Below are 26,238 nucleotides of genomic sequence, written 5' to 3' on the forward strand. Positions count from 1 at the left end.
GGAGAAGCTAAGAAACAGAATGGAGTTTGGAGATCATTCCTTATATACACTATAATAAAAGCTGGTCACTGAATGTTCTAGCGGTTAACATGCTTGGTTGTTGTGACAAGACCAATCTCGCCACTGTGCATTGACGGAGCCTGGTTGCCTGCCTGCTGCCTTTTGACTATGGACCGGCATTTAAATACTTTATTTTCCTATGCAGAAAGGTCTATTCATGTATTTCTGCCCTGGCGTTTGGTAGATTCTCGGATTTACTGAATGAACTCATTTAACCCAGATAGCTATGCCATGAAGCCTATTCGTGTAATAAAAGACTTTGGCTCCATGGAAATTGAACTGTATGTGTGTGGTCTGAGCGCAATTCAGTAATAATGTGCACTCAGACCTAAGCTATCTAGGGATATGTTGCATGTCTGTATTTTATGTAATAAATGTAACCTTGTGTATTTTATTGCATTTTACTGTCTTTTTACTGCCATGTGCTTAATGGAGTTTTGCCTCTGTCCTTGGAGATAATTGGATTACTTCCCAATTATCTCCCGGATAGAAGACTATGTGGAACTGGTTTTGGGCAGAAAAGCCATGCTTCCTTTGGTCACAAAGGACTTCGATCTATCTTTTGAACCAATGTGGATGATTTTGACATATGTTCGTATATGGAGTATGCTGATTCTGAAATATGTATGTGAATGTGATGCATACTTTTAAAGTTATGAATAATGTGGAAAAACTGTATTTCTCTCCCTGTGATAATTACATTACCCATTGTGTAAGGTAATTGTATCACAGGCAGAGGGGAGGATTTTGTGTGGGAGTGTCTGAGTGTATTGTATGTGTTTATGGTTGTTTTCCAAAACCCTGTGGGTGGTACTAATGTGTATATAAGAACAATAAACCCGCAGCTCTGTCTGTTCACTGCTTGACCCTCAACACGGAGCTTTGTCTCGTTCTTGGGGGGATTTATTGTATGGTGTTCCAGTTCGACTGCTAGGAGTGTAAACCTTTCGTATGTTTTTTCCTATTCGGCTGTTTACAGGATTCGTATGGTTCAGGTTCGGCTGTTTACGGCATTGATATGCTTGTCCGGTTCGGTGTATTGGTGTCTACAGTAGCTGTGAATGTGTCTCTGGAAGGGAAGATCTACTAAACGGCGGTTTAACCCTTTTATGCCTGGGGGTGCCATTACAGTTGTTCTTTGTTAACTCTTTCAAACTTGATTTTTACTTGTTGCTGGAGTAGTAAAGAGAGACTTTAAAACATAATATGAGTCTCCTGTCTGTGATAAAATCTGCCTCTAATGCTGCTGCTGCTGCTGCCAACAGACATCTGATAAACACAAGTCACACAAGTAGACATCCTCTCTCTGGCCCCGACCCCTTCCCATTGGGCACTGTGATGCAAAAATGCACCGGACGAATTTTGTTCCCAGTCCAGCCCTGGCTACCACTAAAAGAAATTAGAGGACCAGGATTGCCCAAAATGTCTACTCCCTGGTCTCTGCTTATGTCATTGTATAAGTTGCAGGCCCTGAGCATGCTTAGCAAGTGTTGAGCATTTGGGGGTGGATTACACTGTATTTGCCGGTTTTAATGCATTTTCTCTAATTTGTATTAAATAGTAAGATCCCTAGGGCATTATTTTAACTGAACACAATTATTATTCATTTTGTACAAAAACACCATAGTAAAACTGGGAATTTGCTTCATATAAAACATTGAATCTATACTTTGCATGTTCATAAAGTGAAATTTCTGTGGATTTGGCAAGGTCTTGTGGGTAGGGATATTTAGAAGAGATGTGGGTTCTTAATTCTACTCATAAAGATGCAGTGGTCATAGAAAGGTTACTGAATAATCCTCTGAGTGACTGCTAAAATGCTAGTCTCACTGTTCCCCCTATTTATTCATCTTGCCATCCATCATGGGCCACTTCTACTCCCAAACATAAACAGCTGCAGAGACGTTCTATTGTTTGCTGCTCTGTGCCGCTGTCCCTGAGAAAGAACAAGACCAGTGCAGTGTACAATCGTGTAAGATGAACAGCCCTGCTCTTTGTGGCTTTGTGACATGTTTCCCAATGTTCTCCATTCATTTGTATTGGTAATGTGCTGATATTGTATGTGTTCTGTTCTAGTGTTCCAGTCATAGCTTGAAAACGTGAATGCGTTTATGAGAATATGTTGTTGAACTTGGAATATCCTCTTCTGCATGGGGTGTTCTCTTTTGTTTGCTGCTCCCTAAACTCAGCATCCTCCCCCCAGCCCCCTTCCTAAAAAAAAACATTTTGCTCTACTTATCAAGAGGGCAGTTAGGCTGAATGAATGAGACAGTTATCTAATAATTATTTCCCTTTCCTTAGTCAAATCTATATATATGCTCCTCCCTATACACCACATCCCCAAATATACTCCATCTGCCTCCCAGTCTCCTTCCCCCTGGTCCTTTATTCACCAGATTTTGGGCCACTCCCCCACGTGAAGTCACCGAGGCTATAAAACCCCAGCTGGCAGAATGGATCAGTCAGTAGTCAGTAGAACACACCATTTAGAGCATCTTTAGTCCGGCACCATGAGTACCTCGGGACCCCTGCAACTCGGGCTCATTAACTGCAATAACAAGTATCTCACGGCCGAGACGTTTGGCTTCAAGATCAACGCTTCTGCTTCTAGCCTGAAGAAAAAGCAGGTATGGAGCCTGGAGCCGGTCGGGGAGGATTCGGGGGCCGTGCTGTTCAAGAGTCATCTGGGCCGGTACCTCTCTGCAGATAAGGATGGTCGGGTGTCCGGGGAGAGCGAGGTCCCGGATCCTGAGTGCCGGTTTCTGGTCGGTGTACAAGGGGACGGACGCTGGGTCTTGCAGTCTGAGTCCTACGGCCGGTATCTAGGTGGGTCTGAGGACCGAATCAGCTGCTTCTCCCCCTCCGTGTCCCCCGCAGAGAAGTGGGGGGTCCATCTGGCCATGCACCCCCAGTTCACCCTCTATAGTGTAACCAGGAAGCGGTACGCGAGGCTGGGTGCCCAGGGGGATGAGCTGTCTGTGGAGAGAGATGTGCCCTGGGGTCTGGACTCCCTCATCACCCTCATCTTCCAAGAGAACCGATACAGCATCCAGACCCCCGACCACCGCCTGCTTGCCTCGGACGGCAGCCTGCGCACCGACTACAGCGCCGACACCGGCTACACCCTGGACATCTCCGCCGGCAAGGTGGCATTCAGGGCGTCGGACGGCCGCTACCTCACCCCGTCCGGCCCCAGCGGGAAGCTTAAAGCCGGCAAGAACAGCAAAATCGGCAGGGACGAGCTGTTTGTCCTGGAGAGGAGCTGCCCCCAGGTGGTTCTTACTGCGGGAAACGGGAGGAACGTCTCTACTAGACAGGGTGAGTGGCTATCTCCCCATGATGCGCTACCCCTGGAGCCGGCAGGATGGGCACGTGTGGGTATATAGCTATCGCTATTCCCATGTCTGGGGCTACCCGATCTCCCTAGATTTCAGCCCACTTCTCATCTGCAGTGTAATCCATATCGGTGTGATGGGCTCATATGTTTCAATCTCCAGCTTGCCTACTTGTATTCACTAAACTCCAAACTGCATCGAATGTAAATCCAAATGGTTAACATTGAGGATAAAACGGCCTAGCTGTGACTATAGGAGAATGGGAGATTGAGAAACAGGATTTTTTGTCTCCGTTATAACATTCCCCATTTTCTTTGCTTCAGATCGGAGTTTAGTGAATAATCCTGATTGAGTGTGCTGCTGCATCCACAATACAAAGGAATGGGAAGTTGCTGAGTGATCCCCCCCTCCCCTTCAGACACTCCCTCCCCACTCACATCTCCAGTGCTTCCCGTTACTCCCTGTCTCTGCCTGGACCATTCCTCTGTGAGTCTGTATCCAGGCAGAATACCTCCCGCTATACCCCACATTACCATGTTTTCTATTTACCGTTAGAATTCCATATTGTGACAATGTATCAGATTAAGCGTTCTATCCGTATAACCACAGCCGATTTCATTCCCCTATTTTTCATTGTCTTTATCTGTATTTACAGGATTGGAAGAGGTTTGGTATCCCTTTTAATTGGTGTGATCGGTGTAAGTTTACGGTGTTTGCATGGTGTGAAACCTACACTCTGCTGGTTTGAGATTTACACGTTTTGCTTGATTTCACGAGCTCTATCCCCCCACCCACTCCCCTAAGCACACATCCCTACCCTATAGAGAAAGGAGGCTTTGTCTGCTCATGGCGCTAGCTAGAGTTGCATGCTGCTCCACACCCACATCTAGGCTGCAAATGGGGCTGGGTTAACCCTACAGGGTCCCCTACATTTTGACTGCTCTTAACCAACCCGCTTTCTCCCTTGTGGATTAGCTTTTATTTATTAGCTGTTCTTATTTTGGGGTAGGATTGGTCTTAACCCCCCTAGACACACCCCATGCCATAGTTGTGGGGGTTGTCAGCAAATATGTTCGTAATTGCTTCATTATATGTCACATTCTCAAATGTATTCCTTGAGTGCATAGGAACTGTTAAATTCTAAATGCGGGTATATCTACCAGAAGCCAATACTAGAACAAGCCATCAGTGTCCTCCGATCTTTACTATTCAGCTCCTAATGCTGGCTGGGGTTTAATATGGTGGCTATTAATTTTAGGACTCCTCATTATTAGGCACTCTTCACGTGTAATTAAACCTGATGGTGGGTACAGCAGATTAAGCCAATTTCCTAGTATGACATGTTTTGATAACATTTGGATATCCAGATAAACATGCATCATTCAAAAAGTAAATTTTAGCCCCACGTTAAGATTTATGATCAGTGGTGAGACACGTTTGCAGAAAATGCAATGGTAGCTTAAACTGATCCTAAAGGAAATGCTGCAACGGAAATACATTGTATCCCAATCTCTATTCCATACAATCACTAAAACTATCCACTTCAAACCATTTTTTATACATATACTTTATTGGGTTTTGCAGCCTGTTTTTTTTGAGTAAAGAAAATCAAATAAATCATGATGAAATTGAACATTTATACTGCATAAAAGTATAATACACCACTCTCCACCCAACTATAAAAAGAAAAGCTAAAATAAACCACAATCTGGAGCAGTAATTTAAAAAACAAAAAAAAAGTGCAAGGTAGGGAATATACTTTTCATTTTTATAAAGGTGTGGCAAACTGTACTTGCTTGGAAGAAATGTATAGATACTCGGTGCAATGTAAATTCTGCATGTAGAAGCCTTGGTTACATAACTGGGCAATATACTGCTATGGGGATAATGTGCTAAATCTTTGAGCAAGAGGGTTGCACTCAGACATGCACTGTGTAATATTACTAATGTCTTGCAAAGACACAACTTCCTAGCGCATACTCAGGGGTAATGTATTATCAAGAGAAAAGTGCAAGTGTTTATCCTTGTAGAGGCAGTCTGTTTACCAACCAAAACATTTGGGAAAATTAATGCTGCTTAATGATTCCTTATAGGAATATGGAGGGAAAAAAAACAAGCAGTGGCTGGATTGGAAAATATTGCATTCTAAGGGAAAGTGGTATTCTTGAGTTTGTCAATAAATAAGTGAAATCTGAAAAATAGGCAAGTGGTAAATGCAACATTTAAAGACTTTAACCACCAATCTATTTTATGCCAAACGTGGCAAAATGGATCCAACTCAGGTTATTTTTGCTCTGAATGACATGGGGGCATTGAGACAATTTCACCTGCAGGTGTTGTTGACTACTGCCTCTAATAGCATCATTCTGATGACTAAATGCAGAGGGAGGAATACAGGGTTGGATATAGCCAAAGTAAGAAGACCATTACACAGAGAGCTGAGACTGAGGGTACAATGGATCCTTTTAGTAAGGTTCCTTTGCTTTGATGCCTTGTAAAATTGACCCTGCCCTTTTATTTGGTTAGAATCACAGTTCCCAGATTGAAACCGGAGTCACTGATAGATGGGTCTGTGCAGTGACATACCTGGTTGCATGCAGGGACAGATTAAGAGCCCAGTGGGCCTGGTGCTGACAATTATGATGGGCCTAATTACTAAATCTTATTGACTAAAAACGTCCTACCTCCTAAGCGTCATATACCTGATAGAGAGGGTGCTGGAGGGAAACTCATAGTATGCAGTTATGAGAAAATACATACCCTATGCTAATCTCACGCTTTCATCTTTCAAGTAATCCCATACCCCCTAACAGCAGTGTCCAGTAAAGCAGGAAGTCTATGAATGGGGTAAAAGGGTGGGCCACTGACACAAATCACATAACCAGAACTGCCGAAAGGGGCAAACGTACACAAAAAGGGTGCATGTCTGTGTCCCTATGTCTCCCAGTCCCATAGTGTCTGTGTCCTCATGTCTCCCAGTGTTCCCCTGTCACTAGGGGACATTGAGAGACATTGGGACACTGAGATACTAGGGAACACTGGGAGACCTGGGGACACTGGGTGACTTTGAGACATGAGGGGACACTGTGATGCATAGGGGACACTGTGGACTTGGTTTTGACCTGGGTACAGGTCAAAAGTTGCAGTGTCCAATAAACCTGCTTCAATCTATAACAGTGAGTGCCTGATTTTTTTTTTATTTTATACTAGGGGGCCCTGTGAGACATGGGGGGCCCTGTGAGACATGGGGGGCCCTGTGAGACATGGGGGGCCCTGTGAGACATGGGGGGCCCTGTGAGACATGGGGGGCCCTGTGAGACATGGGGGGGCCCTGTGAGACATGGGGGGGCCCTGTGAGACATGGGGGGGGGGGCCCCTGTGAGACATGGGGGGGGGGGGGGCCCTGTGAGACATGGGGGGGGGGGGGGGCCCTGTGAGACATGGGGGGGGGGGGCCCTGTGAGACATGGGGGGGGGGGCCCTGTGAGACATGGGGGGGGGGGGGCCCTGTGAGACATGGGGGGGGGGGCCCTGTGAGACATGGGGGGGGGGGGCCCTGTGAGACATGGGGGGGGGGCCCTGTGAGACATGGGGGGGGGGGGGGCCCTGTGAGACATGGGGGGGGGGGCCCTGTGAGACATGGGGGGGGGGGGCCCTGTGAGACATGGGGGGGGGGGGGGCCTGTGAGACATGGGGGGGGGCCCTGTGAGACATGGGGGGGGGGGGCCCTGTGAGACATGGGGGGGGCCCTGTGAGACATGGGGGGGGGGCCCTGTGAGACATGGGGGGGGGGCCCTGTGAGACATGGGGGGGGCCCTGTGAGACATGGGGGGGGGGGCCCTGTGAGACATGGGGGGGGGGGGCCCTGTGAGACATGGGGGGGGGGGGCTCTGTGAGACATGGGGGGGGGGCCTGTGAGACATGGGGGGGGGGGGGCCTGTGAGACATGGGGGGGGGGGGCCCTGTGAGACATGGGGGGGGGGGGGGCCCTGTGAGACATGGGGGGGGGGGGGCCCTGTGAGACATGGGGGGGGGGGCCCTGTGAGACATGGGGGGGGGGGGGCCCTGTGAGACATGGTGATTCTGAGAGATACCAGGGACACTGGGAGACATGGGGCACTGAGACACTCTGATACATAAGGGACACTGGAGACTTGATAAAGACATGTTAAAACATTGTGGTGTCCAATAAACCTACTTAAATCTATCACAGTGAGTGCCTGAGATTTTTTCTTTTATACTAGGGAACACAGACACTGGGAGACTAAGGGACTTTGGGAGACTAGGAAACACTCGGACACTATGGATACTGGCATACTACGGACACTGGGAGACATGGGGATACTGACATACTAGGGACACTGGCTGGGAGACATGGGGACACTGGGAGGGCCCCATGTCTCCTAGGTCTCAAAATTGCCCAGTGTTCTTATATCTCCCCGTGTCGCCCAGCGTCCCCATGTCTCGCTGGATGGACTCTGTGCAGAGCTGCTCCCCCGCGGATCAGTGAGTAGTGAGAGGCAGGGAGGTAGATGCTGTAACTCCTTATCCCTGCCTCTCTCCACACAAATGGCGACCCCCTACTGGCCGGCGCTGGTATTGCAGAGTAATCTCTGTTTATACTCAGACAGACATTTGTATTGCCGGTATTACCTGCTAAATACTTCTGAGAAATACCTGGCAACGTTAAGAAATACATGAGAAATACATGGCAACCCTAAAAGTAGTGGTGTGTTTTGTTTTTTGTTTTTTAAATCAATGGGCCTGGAGCTGCAGCTCCATCAGCCCCTATGTTAATCTGGCCCTGGTTGCACGGCACCTAAAATGTAATGTTTGGGAATATAGACTGGCTGCCTTTAATGCTGAGTTACATATGCCGATGTGGGGCATTTTGTGCCATGTGACCAGTTCTGCAACACACATGTTTTCTGTATACAGATATATCAGTGCATTTTCTGCCCACATTACACTGAAGTTTTCTTATTGGACCGGGGAGTTCCATTGAAATAACACTTGCAAATTTCAAGCTCTGCTACCAGTTTTGGAAAATATAATCTTGGTAATTTTTCATTTGTCATTTTAGCTTAAATATGAAAGTCAGTTGAGAACTCAATAGCTTTTGGCAAAAGTTACCAAAAGTAGTTTTTCGCAGGTACTGTAACAAGGTAGAGAATCCAACTTCACCAATAGGCTTGTGAATTACTTTCTCATGTACATTTTAACAGAACTATATTTGAACTTCTTTACTTTAAAGCATAACCACTTTAATAAATGAAACTTAACGTGCTTATTCTGAATAGAGATTGTTTAAGCAATAATATATTAGCACTAAAAAGTACAAGTAGAAACGGCACTAGTAGAATTAAAATGTAATTTGTTTCATATGTTCAGTTGTATAGAAACCAGAGGAACACTGGCATTCAGTCATTCAAATATAGGAATCCCAGAAATGAAATCTAGTTGCAGAAACTACTTATAATCTGATAGTAGTAAGAGTCTTTATAGAAGTGACCCTCTAGTAGTTGGTATGTGCTCTGTTACTGATGCGACTGCAGACTAATGTACACTTTAAAACTGATAAGAAGAAATATGGTATAGTACAGCCCAAACAACTCTATTACATTCTTAAAACAGATCTGTCACAATATTTTGGAATGTTCCTGCAGTCATACAAACTCTATCTGTTCCTGGAGCTCTGTTTTCAAGCATATGAGACTAATCAGATCTCCATATGTTTAGTTTTCAATGGTCTGCCAAAAGCATAATGGTAAAATTTCAGAAATATATAGTGAAATAGTATGGACTTTCTCTCAATGGGCAGCCAGTGAAAGGTAGTCACATGATCCCGGGCTATCGCACAACTCCCAGCAAAGCTTCCTCATACTGACGCGGCCAGGAGGAAGTCAATGAAGGGGCAGTGCTGTTAATTCCTGCCCCATAACAACTCCACAAACTGAAATTGTTTAGGGGGTGGGAGTCTTCCTTTAGGGGACAATAAAGGCAGTATAACCCTTTAGCTTCTTGAAGTTAGTCAGGTTACTCTCACTGACTGCTTTTGTTTAGAAATATATTTTGATCTGACCAAAAAAGCTTAAGCTCATATCTCCATCTCCAAACCCTCAGTGACACAATTAACTTCCTGGCTTACATACAAATTCATACCAATGATTGGAATGCAGCACAAACATGAAAGGAACTTTAATACTTCGCTCCCTTGGAATTGGCACTTGGCAATTGCTCTTATCAATTGTGCTTGGTGATATGTACCCAGGAGAAGGAGGTTGACCCAGAGACCTGTCAATTAGTGGTCAGTAATTTTCAGGTCTCATTAAATGTACATATCTGGAGCTCTGCACGATTTCTAATTTAAATCGAACTCTCATCTGAGCAGGGTCCTCATCAACCTATTGTTCCTGTAACATTTTGTAACTCATTTATTGTTAAATTTCCCATTTTATAATATTGTAAATAAGTTGGCACTATATGTGTCAGTATTAATATGTAGAAACTAGCCTAACTTGGCTGTAGGCTAGAATTGGATATAGGTTGCTTTATCTCCATATTTGGGGAAAGACTAGATTCTAAATCCCACCCTTCCGACACATTTTATGACTGTTCGGTCTGGTAAAAACTTCCTGATTCGCTTCCTCTTTCCAGGTGACTTCCATACTCTTTGCCAGAGAATAATAATGACCTCATACCCCTTCTTTAGACAAATAGGAGGAAACACATGTCGGTTGACTCTTCAAAACAACCCAAATATGGTTTTGTGGTAAAACTACTAAAATGGAGCGCCCCCACTGCCCCTCCCCCCTTTTTTTATTTCTGTTATTCAGCATTCTTTCTTTTGAATTTATTGCAGACTGGGTACTTTCCTGCCTTCATCCTGTATATCAAATTAATTTTTGAATTTGGAAGATTGGCCATGTATTTGCTAGTGCCGTGTACCCTTATTCTTATTGTACTGCCCTAGATAGATATATTATGGTGGTTTGTGTGTAATAATTGGTATATCTTCTCAAAAGTTGTGTACCTCCCTTCTTGTCCTTCTCAAGCAGTCAAGTGGCAGTACCAAACAAAGCTGTAACATCTTCTTGGCAAACATTTAATTGTTGTACCACTTAACATTTCCTAATATAATGCACTTTGTGAAGCACACTCGAAGTTAATGAAATTGCAGAATGGCAGTCTTATTTTCCAGATAAATATAGTTTGTCTGTGGTATATTTGGCTTGCCTTTAGTTATAAATTTGGAGGAAATATTCTGCAGACATGGTCCATGAAAACTACATTTACATTGCTTTGCTATTCGTCACAAAGGCAATGTTTTATAGCTGGGCATTGTGGCATGCTTAGTAACAGCTGGAATGCCAAAGGTTTGTAATTGTTGTGGATTGCTCATACAAGTAATCAAATCCTACTGGAGATATTACTGAGCAGCTGCAGCCAGTTGGTATTTTTTGTTTAGACGACAGCAAGACTCTTTTGCAGACGGCCACACGTGACCATTATAAACTGGTTGGTGAAAATAATTCCATTCACCAAATTGCTTAGTATTAGCAGAGAGGGAAAAGTACGGAGATAATGGTTCAAGGATGACCTGGATAAGTGACTGGTTTGGTACACTGAGATTGCGTTGTGACCATGACATTTTTAAAAGTTTAAGTCAGACATGCTGCCAGTTACTAAACATATTAAAGTATACACCACAAATTAAAATTGCAGTATAATGTACGTGTGAACAGCATGTTTTTATTATTGAATTTCTATCATTGGTTTTGTTAATTCTAAAACGTTCCAGGTCTGGTTATTGGCACACTTTGATTACCAGCCCAAAGTCCTCTGTAATTTGAGATGTTCTTTCTCTCAACAATTTAAGAGTACCACTTTAATGCACAGTATTGGGAGTTAATTATACAGGATCACATGGGAGTATTGTGGGTGCATCATGGTTTTGAAGCAGGTTTGAAATAATACAGCATGGTGTGGAGTTTAATAATACAGGTTTATATAATACTCCTGGATGCATTCAAAGATTTTGTCTGTTTTATTCGTAGAACATGTTTGTTTTAGAGCCGGACATCGGGTTATGGTATAGGAGTCATACATAGGAGGACCTGTGACATTTACATTTAGGCTGAGGTTCCCAGTCTTCATGCCACCTACCAGTGCCTCTGATTTCCAATCACCTCCTTTGTACCAACAATCTCACCAGTCATGCTGGATAGTATTAAACATTTAAATTGTCTTCATTATTAAACAATAAAGATCTAACAATAAATTATAGTCTGATAGTATAATGTATAAGTGTGCACAGGATATTTTTATTGAAGAGATTTTAATTACTGTATATACTGTATAACTAAAAAGCCTGCACCGTCATTGTGGTTTATAATGGGTGTCATTACAATGCTGAGTAAAATCTTCTAATTGATGCAGTAATGTGGTGTACAGCAAAATACACAATGCTGTAATTTGAAGGTGGCTAGATTTAGGTGCACATGAGATTGGGGAGGTGTCCTATACTTTTAAGATGTTGTGAATTACATTCCTACCACTCAGCCGTGCTTCATAAGACTGAGAATCACAGGAGTTGCATTTCCATATCATCTTGAAGGCAGGGGTTTTCAACATTAAATCCCTCCCTACAAATAAGGTTCCTCTTGAAGGAAATGGAGGTTAAAGCAAAAAGCAGCAGGAATGAAACTGTAGTTGATGGTTTTAATATTTAAGGGACACATGGGTTGAGTTGTGAATAATGTTCTGTAATGTAGTTCAAAATGGGGTTTCTTTGAGGGGAAAACCTAACATTTGGGGTTGATTACAAGATGGCTCCAAGGTTTTAGAAGAAAAGGATGTAGTGAAAGGCTGTAAAAATAAATACATGTCAATTGCAAATGTAAACTTGATTGATGTTTTTAAGGATTTTTTTTTCTTTTTAACTTGATATGCAGACTTCCATAAATAGATAATCATTGACCTCTCCCCATGGCTTCTAATATACAGCAAGGTGTAGGATGTCAGAGCATTGGGGACTAGGACTGCTACTTTACAGAATAGAATTGAAAAATACCAGACAATCTGCTTTGCATAAATACACCTGATGAAACAAGAAAAAACATCGTTTATAGGTTTATTCCTTATTTCCTTTGAAGAAAAGAGTATATGGATGGACTGTTATTAGACCCAGCTACAGTATTTGATGCCACTGAATCCCACCTTAGAGATTGCACTTCCTTTTCTACTTCTTGTTACATTGTATGAATCTTTAGTCAGCACTGTAAAACAAAAAGATGTTTGCAAGTGGCACATTGGCAGTGGTAAGGTTTTTTTTTTTTTTTTGTAATATTTTGCCTAGCCAGATTAAGACTGCATGCAATTTGGTGTGCAATGTAGATGAGGTTTTGTCTTGCTTTCCAGTACATACTTTGCATCAGGCGATTATTGGTGCATATGCTTCAGTGCCAGTTAGAAGTAATGGTTTGGGGGATTTATTTAACTGTAGCTGCTTGCTTGAGAGCTATTGATGTATAAGCAAGATTTTCTAAAAGTGATCTTATGGCTTGCGTTGTGCATGTCCAAGGTCTGTAGATTATATATCCTGTTCTACCTTGGGTTCTATTCATTTGGAAACTTGTAACTCAATCTTCAGTAATTGCTGATGCTTTAATATTCAAACATTTTTAGAGAAACCTTTAAAAGACTAAAGAGGTTTCCAATGTGGTTTTCTGTTCTGGTTAGGAGTTTCGGACAGTTTAACATGAAACAAATGAATTTTTGAATCCTATTCAATTATTTTTGTTCTGCAGAAATACATGACTTTCACACTATTGTTTTCAAAAGTATTAATGTGCCTTTACATTGGTGCTTAGAACATGAACACAAAGCTTTCATATTGCTCTAGCTGTCTGACCGAATAATTTTTATTTTAGGTCTTGACCTCTCAGCCAATCAGGAGGAAGAGAGTGACCAAGAAACTTTCCAACTAGAAATTAACAAGGATACAAAGAAGTGTGCTTTCCGGACTCACACTGGAAAGTACTGGTCCCTCACCAGTACAGGAGGAATACAGGCAAATGCTTCTGCTCCGTAAGTCTGCTAGTAGTTATGGTAATCTGACATTTCCAGCTTTTTACACGTTTGCTGTAACCAGTTATACCTATTCAAATTTTTTTTTAATACACAGCGGAGCATGTATGCAGTGTCTAAACAAGAAAGGTACATGTTTCCATCTATGGCTTCCTGTTGTGACCAATTCTTTCTCATTATGCATTTAAAAAAGTTGAAGAGGAGGTGTAACCACAAGTGGACCTAAATTAATCTAAATAAACTCTAACACTTCCACAGGCTATGCAATACCGCAAACCTGCGCAGCGATACATAAATATACTGAAAGACAGTTTCACTATTGATGTGTTAACTGCAATGCAAAAAAATTTAATCTTATTTAATCTAAGATCAAAATTGTGTGTTCTTGACACTCATAGCAGCTCGCAGTTCAGAAGTTTAACCCCTTAAGGACCAAACTTCTGAAATAAAAGGGAATCATGACATGTCAGACATGTCATGTGTCCTTAAGGGGTTAAGGATATTGATATATGGTCATTCTAGCTGACGCACAAATCGGAGATGAAAATTTAGTTTTCTTTTGAATTGTAATATTTGCCTTTGAAACAATCAACAAAGACTAATTTAGAAGGAGATTCAGTTAATTCATGTACGTTTTTTAAGGTTCTGTATTGTTAATAAACAAGGGAGGGCTAGCAGCCTTGGGCCTGGGGGGCAAAACCAGTCAAGTGGCCCATTGCGCCACCAAATCAGTTCACCATCCATGCCCACCTGTTCCTGGTTTTATAACGGATATTGATGTTATGCTAATCAGTAGCTCTTTGCCATACCCGCTCCTTCACGGCTCTGACTTTCAATGTTGTCAGAGCACAGGCTGAGAATCTCTGAGCCTGTGCTCTGACTCACTAACTGAGCGCCGGAACCACGAGGGAGAGGATATGATCTGACTGCACCTACTGCTGGTGCGCACCAGTGGACCACCAGCGAATCGTTTAAATTAAATATGCTGGTGTACCCAACTTGTGAGCTGTGTTGGCCGCCGGGTGCCTCTGTTGTCATTGGCACCCTGCGTGACCGCACAGCTTGCACACCCCAACGGCTGGCCCTGCTGACACACACTGACGTTACTACTTAGACATCCCTCAATATTAATACAGACATCAGAGTAAACAGCAATAAACTGTGGAAACAGAGCTGATCCCCCCCCCCCAAATTTATAAAGGTTTGCTTAGAGGATTTATTGTAAGATTAAATCATGCCTCCTCCTCTCTCTCTCTCCCATGCGCTGCTCTGTAGGCTGGGAGGAAGTGAAGAGTAATCACCTTCTCCCAGCACAGCGCCACCTGCAGTGGTGTATCCTGGTTTTGTGCTGCCCTAGGCAGGACAAAACTCAGGCGCTCCCCCCGCGTCACCCCCACCCAACCTTTCCCCCCGCCCTGCATTCTAAATACACACACACACACACACACACACACACTCGCTAACAGAAACACACACACACACTAACAGACACACTCACACAGGCAAACACACACTAACAGACACAGACAGACACACACACAGACAGACAGACACACACACAGACAGACAGACACACACACAGACAGACAGACACACACACTAACAGACAGACAGACACACACTAACAGACAGACACACACACACTAACAGACAGACACACACACACTAACAGACAGACACACACACACAGACAGACACACACACACACAGACAGACACACACACTAACAGACAGACACACACACACTAACAGACAGACACACACACACTAACAGACAGACACACACACACTAACAGACAGACACACACACTAACAGACAGACACACACACTAACAGACAGACACACACACTAACAGACAGACACACACACTAACAGACAGACACACTCACTAACAGACAGACACACTCACTAACAGACAGACACACTCACTAACAGACAGACACACTCACTAACAGACAGACACACTCACTAACAGACAGACACACTCACTAACAGACAGACACACTCACTAACAGACAGACACACTCACTAACAGACAGACACACTCACTAACAGACAGACACACTCACTAACAGACAGACACACTCACTAACAGACAGACACACTCACTAACAGACAGACACACTCACTAACAGACAGACACACTCACTAACAGACAGACACACTCACTAACAGACAGACACACTCACTAACAGACAGACACACACACTAACAGACAGTCACACACACTCACACACTAACAGACAGACACACACACTCACACACTAACAGACAGACACACACACTCACACACTAACAGACAGACACACACACACACACACACACTAACAGACACACACGCACTAACAGACACAAACGCTGACACACGCACTAACAGGCACACGCACTAACAGGCACACGCACTATTGTAAGATTAAATCATGCCTCCTCCTCTCTCTCTCCCATGCGCTGCTCTGTAGGCTGGGAGGAAGTGAAGAGTAATCACCTTCTCCCAGCACAGCGCCACCTGCAGTGGTGTATCCTGGTTTTGTGCTGCCCTAGGCAGGACAAAACTCAGGCGCCCCCCTCCCCCCGCGTCACCCCCACCCCCACGCACTAACAGGCACACAGACACACACCCACCCACATTAACACGTTTTTTTTAAATTTATTTTTAACACTTTTTTTTTATTTAACACCTCCCCCCCCCCCCCCCCCGCCTCCTTACCTTTGGGAATGCTGGGGAGGGGGGTGTCTCTTCCTCCCTGGTGGTCCAGTAGCTGCTGGGCGATCGGGTGGGTGGGCGGCCGGCCGGCGAGGGAGCACTTCCCCTGAGCTGTCTGCTCAGCTCCCTCGCGCGCCGCAGAGTGAGGCTGGGAGCCGGAATATGACGTCATATTCCGGCTCCGGCTCCGCCTCCCAGCCTCACTCTGCGGCTGGCGAGGGAGCTGAGCAGACAGCTCAGGGGAAGTGCTCCCTCGCCGGCTGCCCGCCCGCCAGGCAGTGCCGCCCGATCGCCCAGCAGCCCGCCGGCATGTCTGTTAGCCGCAAGGGTGGCTTTTTTTGCCGTCCCCTGGAAAATGCCGCCCAAGGCAAATGCCTTGTTTGCCTCGCGGCTAATACGCCCCTGGCCACCTGTGGCTGCATGGGGAACAGCTGTTTAATGTAATGCTTGCAGGACGGCCAGCTGCCGCAGAACCTTTGTTTCCGTCTCTGCAGGCAATGCTTGTTGTGAGTGTGAGCCACTGTAAATAAGGGGCAGAGGGCAGAGGGCACTTGCACTGCGGTCAAGACGGGTCTGGGCAGGAGGAGAGTGCAGTGCAATCAGTGCACTCCCCTCCTGTGGGTCACCAGTAGACTGGTGCACCTGCCCAGGATCAGAGCCGGTGCAAGGATTTTTGCCGCCCCCCATGTGACATCACAATGCCCCACCCAAATGATCTGCCATATGAACGAACGCCAGTGCTGCACACTGTGTGTTTTCATTAAAAAGCCTGCAGGGACCAGCTATAGACACCAGAACCACTTCATTAAGCTATAGTGTCCCTTTAATGTGAGTTAAATTATAGATTAGTGTCACTAATAATATACTAGATTGCCTACTTACAATTAGATGAGGATGATGGGCTGCAGTTTGGCTCCACTGGTCTGGTGTAGAACAGGATCTCTGGAGGCTGTTTGCAACTGTGGTCACAAAATTCAATGTTCTGGGAGAATTGGAAGCAGCTCAATTTTTTGGGGGCCTCTTACACAGCTCAAGGTCTGGGCCCCAGGGCCTGACGGTGAGTATGCCCATAAGGCCCACTCATAAGTCCACTTATATGTTCCACCCACCCATGAGTTCGCTCACAGGGAGTGGAGTGTGTAGGGGATGTGTTATGTGTTATTGTAGAGGATCTTGTATGTAGTGTATAGGGATACCAGTTTGTGCAGGTGATGCAGTGTGTTTGTGTGTAGTGGAAGCAGTGTGTATTTGTGTATAAGGGATGTATTATGTGTTTCTGGTTGTGTGTAAGGGATGCATTGTGTGAATCTGTTTGTATGCATAAAGGATGCAAGGTGTGTGTCTGTATGTGTGTGCATTGAGTGTAAGAGATGCATTGTGTTTCTGTGTGTATGTAAGAAAAAGTGTGTTTGCATGTGTGTAAGGGTTTGCATTGTATGTTTCTGTGTATGTGTGCAAATGATGCATTGTCTTTGTGTGTAAGGGTTGCATTGTGTGTGTGTGTGTGTGTGTGTGTGTGTGTGTGTGTGTGTGTGTGTAATGGATGTGTTGTGTTTCTGTGTATGTATAGGGATGCATTGTGTGTGTGTGCGCGTAGTGTGAAAGAGCTCCCTGTCTTGCCCCCTGTCCTATAGAGCTGTCCCTTAGAGCTCTCCCCTGCCCCTTAGTGGTCTCTCCTCTCCCCCACCCTCCCCTAGCGGCCTCTTCTCACACTCACCCACCCTCCCTGTGCTCTTCTCTTCCCCCCCTCCACCCTCCCTGTGTTCTTCTCACTCCACCCTCCCTGTGTTCTTCTCATTCTTACCCCTCTTATTCCTCTCCCCTCCTTCTTATACTCCACTCTCCCCTCCTCTTACTCCGCCCCTACCCTTACTCCCCCCTCTTATTATCCCCCCTCCCCTCTTCTTATTCCCCCCCCCCCCCCCCCCCCCCCCCCGTAGCGTGGCCGAGCTGCTCTCTGGTCCGGAGAGATGGGAAGGTGCACGCTCAGTGTGCACTTCCTGTCAGTCCGTCCGGTTGCAGGAAACAAACTCCACGCGGAACAGGAGTTTCTGTTTCCTGTAACCGGGCGGACTTAAAGGAAGTGCACACTGAGCGTGCACCTTCCCATAACTCCGGTCGGCCACGCTACAGAGGAGGGGAGGGGAGAATCTGTCCTGCAGCCGCCTGAGGCTCTTTACAGAGTGCTCAGGCGGCTGCAGCATTTAAAGGGCCGGCCCGCCGCGTCAGGTCTTAAAAGGATTTAGGTCGGCCTGGGGGGCAATTGCCTCCCTGCCCCCCCGGCCCAGCCCGCCCCTGTTAATAAACATGAAGATTCTCTAAACCCTTCCATTCTCCGCTCTGTGCAGAGAAGCTTAATTGAATTTAGATGATTTGTGGTACTCTAACTGTTAACATGCTGCTACCTCATCTGTTATTAAGTGCATATGGGATTATATTGAGAAAATGGCTAGAAAACAACCAAATCCACCTATTTCTGAACAGTGGGTTAGGTTTGGAAATATTCAGTCATTAACTAACTTCCATAACAGATTTAAGCATAGCTGTGATTAAGCACCGGTCTGTCAGTGGAAAGATCTTTTAAATTTGTATTCTGCTCATTATTATCAAGCAAACATAATATAGAGGAACCAGGGCCGGACTGGGAACAAAATTAGGCCCGGGCATTTTTCAATCAGAGCGGCCCCCTAAGAAGGGGGCGGGGCCAGAGAGGGTGTGTTTTGTCATCACTAATGACAAGCACGCCCCCTCTCAAAGTGAGCAAGTTGGTTCAATGCGCAGAGCCCCGCTGAAGAGGTCTGGCATTAGAAAAAGGCCCTGTATTTGTTCTGCGCAGCGCAAGCAAATTTAATAACATGCTTGCGCTGTGTTATTGTTTTCAAATTGTCTCTGGTGTCTCCACAAGTGGGATACCAGAGGACAAAAGGGCCAGGAAAGTGTATGGTGCATGTGTTTGGAGCCTGCTTGTGGGATTGCGTGTGTGTAGAGTGTGGTGTGGTATTGTGTAAATAGGTCAATTTAATTTGTGATTGTGATGTAATATGTGTGGCTAGGGGCTGTTGAGAGTGTGTGTATAGGGGGCATAGTGTTATAGGGGATGTAGCGAGTGTGTGCCTACGGGCTGTAGTGTGTGTGTGTGTGTATAGGTGACGTAGTGTGTGTAGGGGTTGTAGAGAGGGTGTGTAGGAGATCTAGTGTGTATAGGAGATTGTGTGTGTGTGTGTGTGTGTGTGTGTGTGTGTGTGTGTGTGTATAGAGGATTAAGGGTGCATATAGGGTAAGGGATCTAGCGTGTATCTGGAGCGTAATGTGTGTAGTGGTGCAGTGTGAGGGGTGCTGTAGTGTGTGTGTGTGTGTGTGTGTGTGTGTGTGTGTGTGTGTGTGTGTGTGTGTGTGTGTGTGTGTGTGTGTGTGTGTGTGTGTGTGTGTGTGTGTGTGTGTGTGTGTGTGTGTGTGTGTGTGTGTGTGTGTGTGTGTGTGTGTGTGTGTGTGATTGTGTGTGTGTGATTGTGTGTGATTGTGTGTGTGTGTGATTGTGTGTGTGTGTGATTGTGTGTGTGTGTGATTGTGTGTGTGTGTGATTGTGTGTGTGTGATTGTGTGTGTGTGTGATTGTGTGTGTGTGTGATTGTGTGTGTGTGTGTGATTGTGTGTGTGTGTGTGATTGTGTGTGTGTGTGTGATTGTGTGTGTGTGTGTTATTGTGTGTGTGTGTGATTGTGTGTGTGTGTGTGTTATTGTGTGTGTGTGTGTTATTGTGTGTGTGTGTGTTATTGTGTGTGTGTGTGTTTATTGTGTGTGTGTGTGTGTGTTATTGTGTGTGTGTGTGTGTGTGTTATTGTGTGTGTTATTGTGTGTGTGTGTGTTATTGTGTGTGTTATTGTGTGTGTGTGTGTTATTGTGTGTGTGTGTGTTATTGTGTGTGTGTGTGTGTTATTGTGTGTGTGTGTGTGTTATTGTGTGTGTGTATGTATTTATTGTGTGTGTGTATGTATTTATTGTGTGTGTGTATGTATTTATTGTGTGTGTGTATGTATTTATTGTGTGTGTGTATGTATTTATTGTGTGTGTGTATGTATTTATTGTGTGTGTGTATGTATTTATTGTGTGTGTGTATGTATTTATTGTGTGTGTGTATGTATTTATTGTGTGTGTGTATGTATTTATTGTGTGTGTGTATGTATTTATTGTGTGTGTGTATGTATTTATTGTGTGTGTGTATGTATTTATTGTGTGTGTATGTAAGAGGGGTGCTGTGTGTGAGGGTGTTTTTATCTGCCGTCACATTCTAGGTTTCTAATTTCCTTTGTCTGTTAACTCACTGAGGGTTATTTTATATATTTTTTATATATATATATATATATATGTATGTATGTATGTATGTATGTATGTATGTATGTATATATATATATATATATGTATATATATATATATATATATAGTGTGTGAGTGAGGGTGCTGTGTGTGTCTGGGTGCGCTGTGTGTCTGGGTGCGCTTTGAGTGTTTGGGTGCTGTGTGTGTCTGGGGGTGCTGTGTGTGTGTGGGTGCTGTGTGTGTGTGGGTGCTGTGTGTGTGTGTGGGTGCTGTGTGTGTGTGGGTGCTGTGTGTGTCTGGGTGCTGTGTGTGTCTGGGTGCTGTGTGTGTCTGGGTGCTGTGTGTGTCTGGGGGTGCTGTGTGTGTCTCGGGGCGCTGTGTGTGTCTGGGGGCGCTGTGTGTGTCTGGGGGCGCTGTGTGTGTCTGGGGGCGCTGTGTGTGTCTGGGGGCGCTGTGTGTGTCTGGGGGCGCTGTGTGTGTCTGGTGGCGCTGTGTGTGTCTGGTGGCGCTGTGTGTGTCTGGTGGTGCCGTGTGTGTCTGGTGGTGCCGTGTGTGTCTGGTGGTGCCGTGTGTGTCTGGTGGTGCCGTGTGTGTCTGGTGGTGCCGTGTGTGTCTGGTGGTGCCGTGTGTGTCTGGTGGTGCCGTGTGTGTCTGGGGGTGCCGTGTGTGTCTGGGGGTGATGTGTGTGTGTGTGTGTGTGTGTGAGGGGGCTGTTAGTGTGATTTTTTATTTAAATTTCAATATATATTTTTTTTATTAATAATTAAAATTAAAAAAAAAGTTATATCCCCCCCTCCCTTCTTACCTTTATCCTGGGAGGGGGGATCCATTCTGCTTGTGGGTGGGGTGCCATGCTGCCATGGAGGGTGCTGCAATCCTTCCCTGGTGGTCCAGTGGTGAGAGTGAACTCTAACCTGCCGGCTAGAGTTCACTCTCGCGAGATCTGAGCGTTGCCGCGGTAACCGGTAACCGCGGCAACGCTCAGACCTCGCGAGAGGACCCGGCGGAGCTGCTGGACAGAGCTCCGCCGGTCCTCTCTCCTGCCTCCCTTCCTCCCCTGCCGGCGGCCGCATCTCAATGCCTGTGGGCCGGTGAGGGAGATCTTTGATCTCCCCACCGGCCCATGGAGACACACAGCAGGGCCGGCGCTCGGGTAGCGCTGGCCCTGCAGGGGCTGGCAGGGGAGATCCTGTGATCTCCCCTGCCGGCCTCGGCCCCACGGCTATCGCGGCCCACCGGGCATTTGCCCGGTATGCCCGATGGCCAGTCCGGGCCTGAGAGGAACACTGTAATGTCAGGAATAAAAACAGCCCAGCTTGCATCTCTTTGAAAAGGTGTAGTGATTAGTGTTGCTTTAAGTTATTGCATTTATATAGCACCAGCCTCTTCCCCTGTGCTTTACAATAGTATGAAGGGGAAAATGTAACAATAAATGAGACAATTACAAATCGTAACAGGGAAAATAGAAGGGGCAGCATAGGGAGTAGAAACAAAGTGACATTTTGGGAAGCTAGCAGAATTGGAAAATTAGGTTTAAGTGTGGCCCTCTACGAGAGACAAAGAAGCTTGTGAAATAAGTTACCCTGGTAACTATTCAGAAGCAATTGATTTTGAGGGAACCTTAAATGATTGAAGACTAGGGGAGAATCTAAAGGGAGTAGGCAGGCTGCTCCAAAGGAGTGGAGCTGCCCTAGAAGTCCTGCAAGCATGAGTTGGCAGTATGCATACAAGCATCAAAAACTAGAAGGTCACTGCAGAGTGAAAAATGGGGCATACCTTTTGAATTAGTGAAAACATTTAGCAGGGGGTAAAGTTATCTAGATATTTATCAGTAAGAGTTAGTATTTTGAATTTAATCCTATAGGGTACAGGAAGCCAATGTAAGTATTGATGGACAGCAGAGTTGTAAGGAGTGAAAAATAAGCCTGGCTGCAGCATTTGTTAGACTGTAGGGAGGCAGTATGGTTTCTCCAAATTCCCTTTTCTCTTCCCCTTTCAGAATCCGTTCTTCTTTTCTTCACTTGTGAACTGGTTCTCTTTAAAACATAAGGCAAAGTAGAGACTATGTCTTGTGTATTTTTCCTGTGTCTGGCAAATGTGACAAAAGGATGGAGCTTAAAGGAACACTATAGGGTCAGGAACACAAACTTGTATTCCTGACCCTCTAGCGCAAAACCCACCATTTAGGTGACTTTATTGCCAAGGTGAAATATATGACAGTAAATCCCTTCTTTGTCTTATCTTTAAAAGAGCACTAGATCAGAAATGAAGACGAGAACAGATTCTGAAAGATGGAAGGGAAGAAGAAGCGGGAGAAAAGAAAGTTTGAGATTTTAAGTTAATACGGTTTTCAAAGAAAGGCAGTATACAAAGAAAACAAGAGGATCAAGAACAGAGAACTTAGGGACTCTAGCAGAGACAGGATGAGTGGAACGAGGTGTTATTAGAAAAAGGTGACACTGATCATTTGTAGAAACAGGAAAACCACAATATGACAGTGTCATTGAGACAGATGATGTGAAGAGTTTGATGGAGAATGATAGTGTCAAAGGCAACAAAGGTCTAGAAGAATTTTTTTATCCAGAACACTTTACAGTTTATGCAAAAAAACATGGGGTGCATAAGGGCACAGCATAAGACATAGCTAACTGTAAGGATGTTCCATGCAGACACCAATTGTGGTACTGTTAAGAATTCAGTTTATTGATCAGTGGCAAGCTCTTGTAAACCGAATTTTATTAGGAGGGAAGAAGTTTATTGCTTTGCCTTTGAATGTTTGATCTTCACAAACAAGTGAATTACTTTTACAATACACATGTTGATCCTTGTGACCCTTTATTCTATCTTATGTTTCAGGAATGACAACTGCTTCTTTGATATTGATTGGCGTGACCACCGTATAACCCTTAAGGCTGTAAATGGTAAATTTGTGACTGCCAAGAAAAATGGACAGCTGGCTGCTTCTATTGATGCTCCCGGTGAGTTTATCAAGGATTTTCATATAATAAGCCTTTTTTTTTTTTTTTTTTTTATGTGGGTGTACTTTTGTAAATCAGTTTACTTATTTGAATTTTTATGTGGGTGAATTCTTAAATGAAAGCTCCAACATTGACCACAAACCTTTTAATCATGAGACACCCTGAACACTCCAGCATAAAGGAATTCACTTAATATTTTGTCCTATTAATATCATGTGCACAAGTTTAAATTAATTTATGATGAAACCTGTTTTAGTCGCCTACTGGTTCTGTTACAAGCCTCACTGCTTCCTTTGTCAGTGAAATAATGTTTATACCAGCTGCCCTGTTAAATTGCTTTTTTTTTTCTGCTTTTTCCCCCCCACAGGAGAGACTGAGTTCTTCCTGATGAAACTCATTAATCGTCCCCTAATTGTTCTAAGGGGAGAGCATGGATTTATAGGCTGCCGTAAAATGACAGGGACCCTTGACTCAAACCGTTCAATTTATGATGTCTTTCAACTGGAATTTAATGATGGTGCATACAGGCTCAAAGGTGGGTTCTTGTACCGAAATATGAGTTTCTGAAAAAAACCTCAAGGGTTTTGCACTTCAAGGTGGTGTTTATAAGGAATTGTCTGTGACTTATGTGTATGTAAGTGTTTCTACTGTATCTACATCCTAACAATCACTTTTTTCTATTTGCAGATTCAACAGGAAACTACTGGACTGTGGGTAGCGACACTTCTGTTACCAGCAGTAGCTCCTCTCCAGTAGATTTCTTCTTTGAGTTCTGTGACTTCAACAAGGTAGCAATAAAGGTGAATGGCCTGTACCTGAAGGGAGACCATGCTGGTGTCCTTAAAGCCAATGCGGAGACAATCGACTCCTCAACACTCTGGGAATACTGAGTATGCCATTCCAGTGGAGCTAGTCTGGACCTGGTTTAGTATTAAAACATGTGCCTGTCTGCCCCTGCAAGGCATTAAATCAACACACTAGTTGCAGAGGGGTTTTTCATTCTATTTTTGCAAATTTACAGATCTTAACAAGAAAGAAAGCAAATCATGAAGGTGCTGGTAGACTCCAACCTGTACAATATACATGTTCCTGAATTCTAATTCATGTCTTGTAAGAGCAAGACTTCAGGGAAGCACAGATGTGTAGAAACGATTTGAGAAATTACTCCTATAGAATTGGAGTAAATGCCTTCTGCATTTTAGTGGTGTCCTCTTTAACCGGTTTCTCCTGCCACTTTGTACCAAAGCAGTTGTTTATGAGCCAGTTTCTAGTTTATTCTGGTTTCACATTTTCTAGATTTGTGCTAGAAGATCTTGCTTTACAAAAACTTTATGTGCTTTGTTGGTGGTTGTAGAGCAGTGACCTCCACGTCAATTCATGAACAAAATGTTAGCACTAGAACAGATGTGATAATGTTAATTTGTTCCATTCTAGAAGTCTTTTAGAATGCTTCAAAAATCAAGATTTCTTATTCTAAAAAATGTATTCAGGCATAAATACAGAAGATGCACATAAAGATACTTATATAGATTTATTGGTAAAGCAGTAGCCTGTTTTTGGACTTTGTACTATCTGGTTTCCCCACTATGTAAAGTCCACACACCTGCACCTTCTGATCTGAAGGGCACTTCTCTATGCTGGAAAGTAAACCTGTAAAATACTGGAAGGAACCAAAACAGTGTTCATTAATCTTTGTATTCTCATCTCATTTGTAACATGATGTAACTGCAGTTGTGTCTGCACCTGGCATGTCTTTTATCTACCTGTGGAGCACCATTTTGCTGGTTGATCTGTGCTGACACCCCTTACATCTCCTGTCACACACAAAGGGTTATTAACTTTTTATACTTGTATAGATGTCCACAATCTACAGATGTCTGTATTGTGCATTGTCCTTAACCCCTGGGTTTGCCATCTTGCCGTATGTAATAACTGACCCTTGTGGCTGTGTTGCCTGGTAGTTGACGGAGTATGAAAATGGACCTGCTGCCCCGCTGCTTGCTTCCTGTGATCTGGTGCCAGATATTCTCTCTCCAGTCTCTGAATTGGTCTGTGAAGCTGACACATTAGCAATGTCTTCAAGTGCCATTTAAATAAAAACAAGCTGGAAAAAATATTGCCTCCTTTTCTTTGAAAATGGCCTCAAATCTAATCTTCAGATTTCTTAGATCACTCTTTTAAACCAATCACTATTCTGCTACATGAGTGCTATCATATGTCTGGGGAAATGTAAAGTCTGTGTGTCACATTAAGGGAGGTGTGACTAGGGCTGCATAAGCAAAGTAGCAGAGAACTGAACAGTAAGACTGCAAGGGGCGTGATCCAAACACCAAAACTGCTTCATTAAGCTAGTTATTTTGGTACCTATATTTTCCCTTTAAGACTGAGCATAATACCTCAGCTGCGCAGGTTGTTTTTTTTCCCAGTCACACAAGCATTCAAGTACTCCATGTATCATAACACTTGTTTCTTATTGGGGATGTGCCAAAATTTTTGGCTGAAAATAAGTCTCCCATTTAGGACAAAAAAGGGTAAAAACTGCTGAAAATGATACCCCCTCCCTCCCCCTTACGAGAGGGCACAATGTCCGGATAGTAGCCAGCACTACGAGAGGGCATAATTTCAAAGTACCAGTAGTGTGCGAGATCACAATACACAGGGGAGGAATGATTGGTGGGTTTATACCATGAGCCGCTATCCCCGTGCAGTCACTGCTCCTCCAGCCAGTTACTGGGACGTCAAAGCACGCAAGACTCCAGC

At 44.4% G+C, this 26,238-nt stretch overlaps 1 protein-coding gene across 1 annotated transcript; it reads left to right on the plus strand.

The window, feature by feature from the left end:
* The first annotated feature begins 2,465 nt into the window (after window positions 1-2,465).
* On the plus strand, window positions 2,466-25,592 carry FSCN1 (fascin actin-bundling protein 1). Its single transcript, XM_063430186.1, has 5 exons — window positions 2,466-3,378; window positions 13,327-13,483; window positions 23,357-23,478; window positions 23,846-24,013; window positions 24,166-25,592. The coding sequence occupies exons 1-5, from the start codon at window positions 2,571-2,573 to the stop codon at window positions 24,366-24,368; spliced, it is 1,458 nt and encodes a 485-aa protein (XP_063286256.1). The 5' UTR covers window positions 2,466-2,570; the 3' UTR covers window positions 24,369-25,592.
* The last annotated feature ends 646 nt before the right edge of the window (window positions 25,593-26,238 follow it).

The sequence above is a fragment of the Pelobates fuscus genome, chromosome 8 (genome assembly GCF_036172605.1).
Source record: "Pelobates fuscus isolate aPelFus1 chromosome 8, aPelFus1.pri, whole genome shotgun sequence".
NCBI classification, from domain to species: domain Eukaryota; kingdom Metazoa; phylum Chordata; class Amphibia; order Anura; family Pelobatidae; genus Pelobates; species Pelobates fuscus.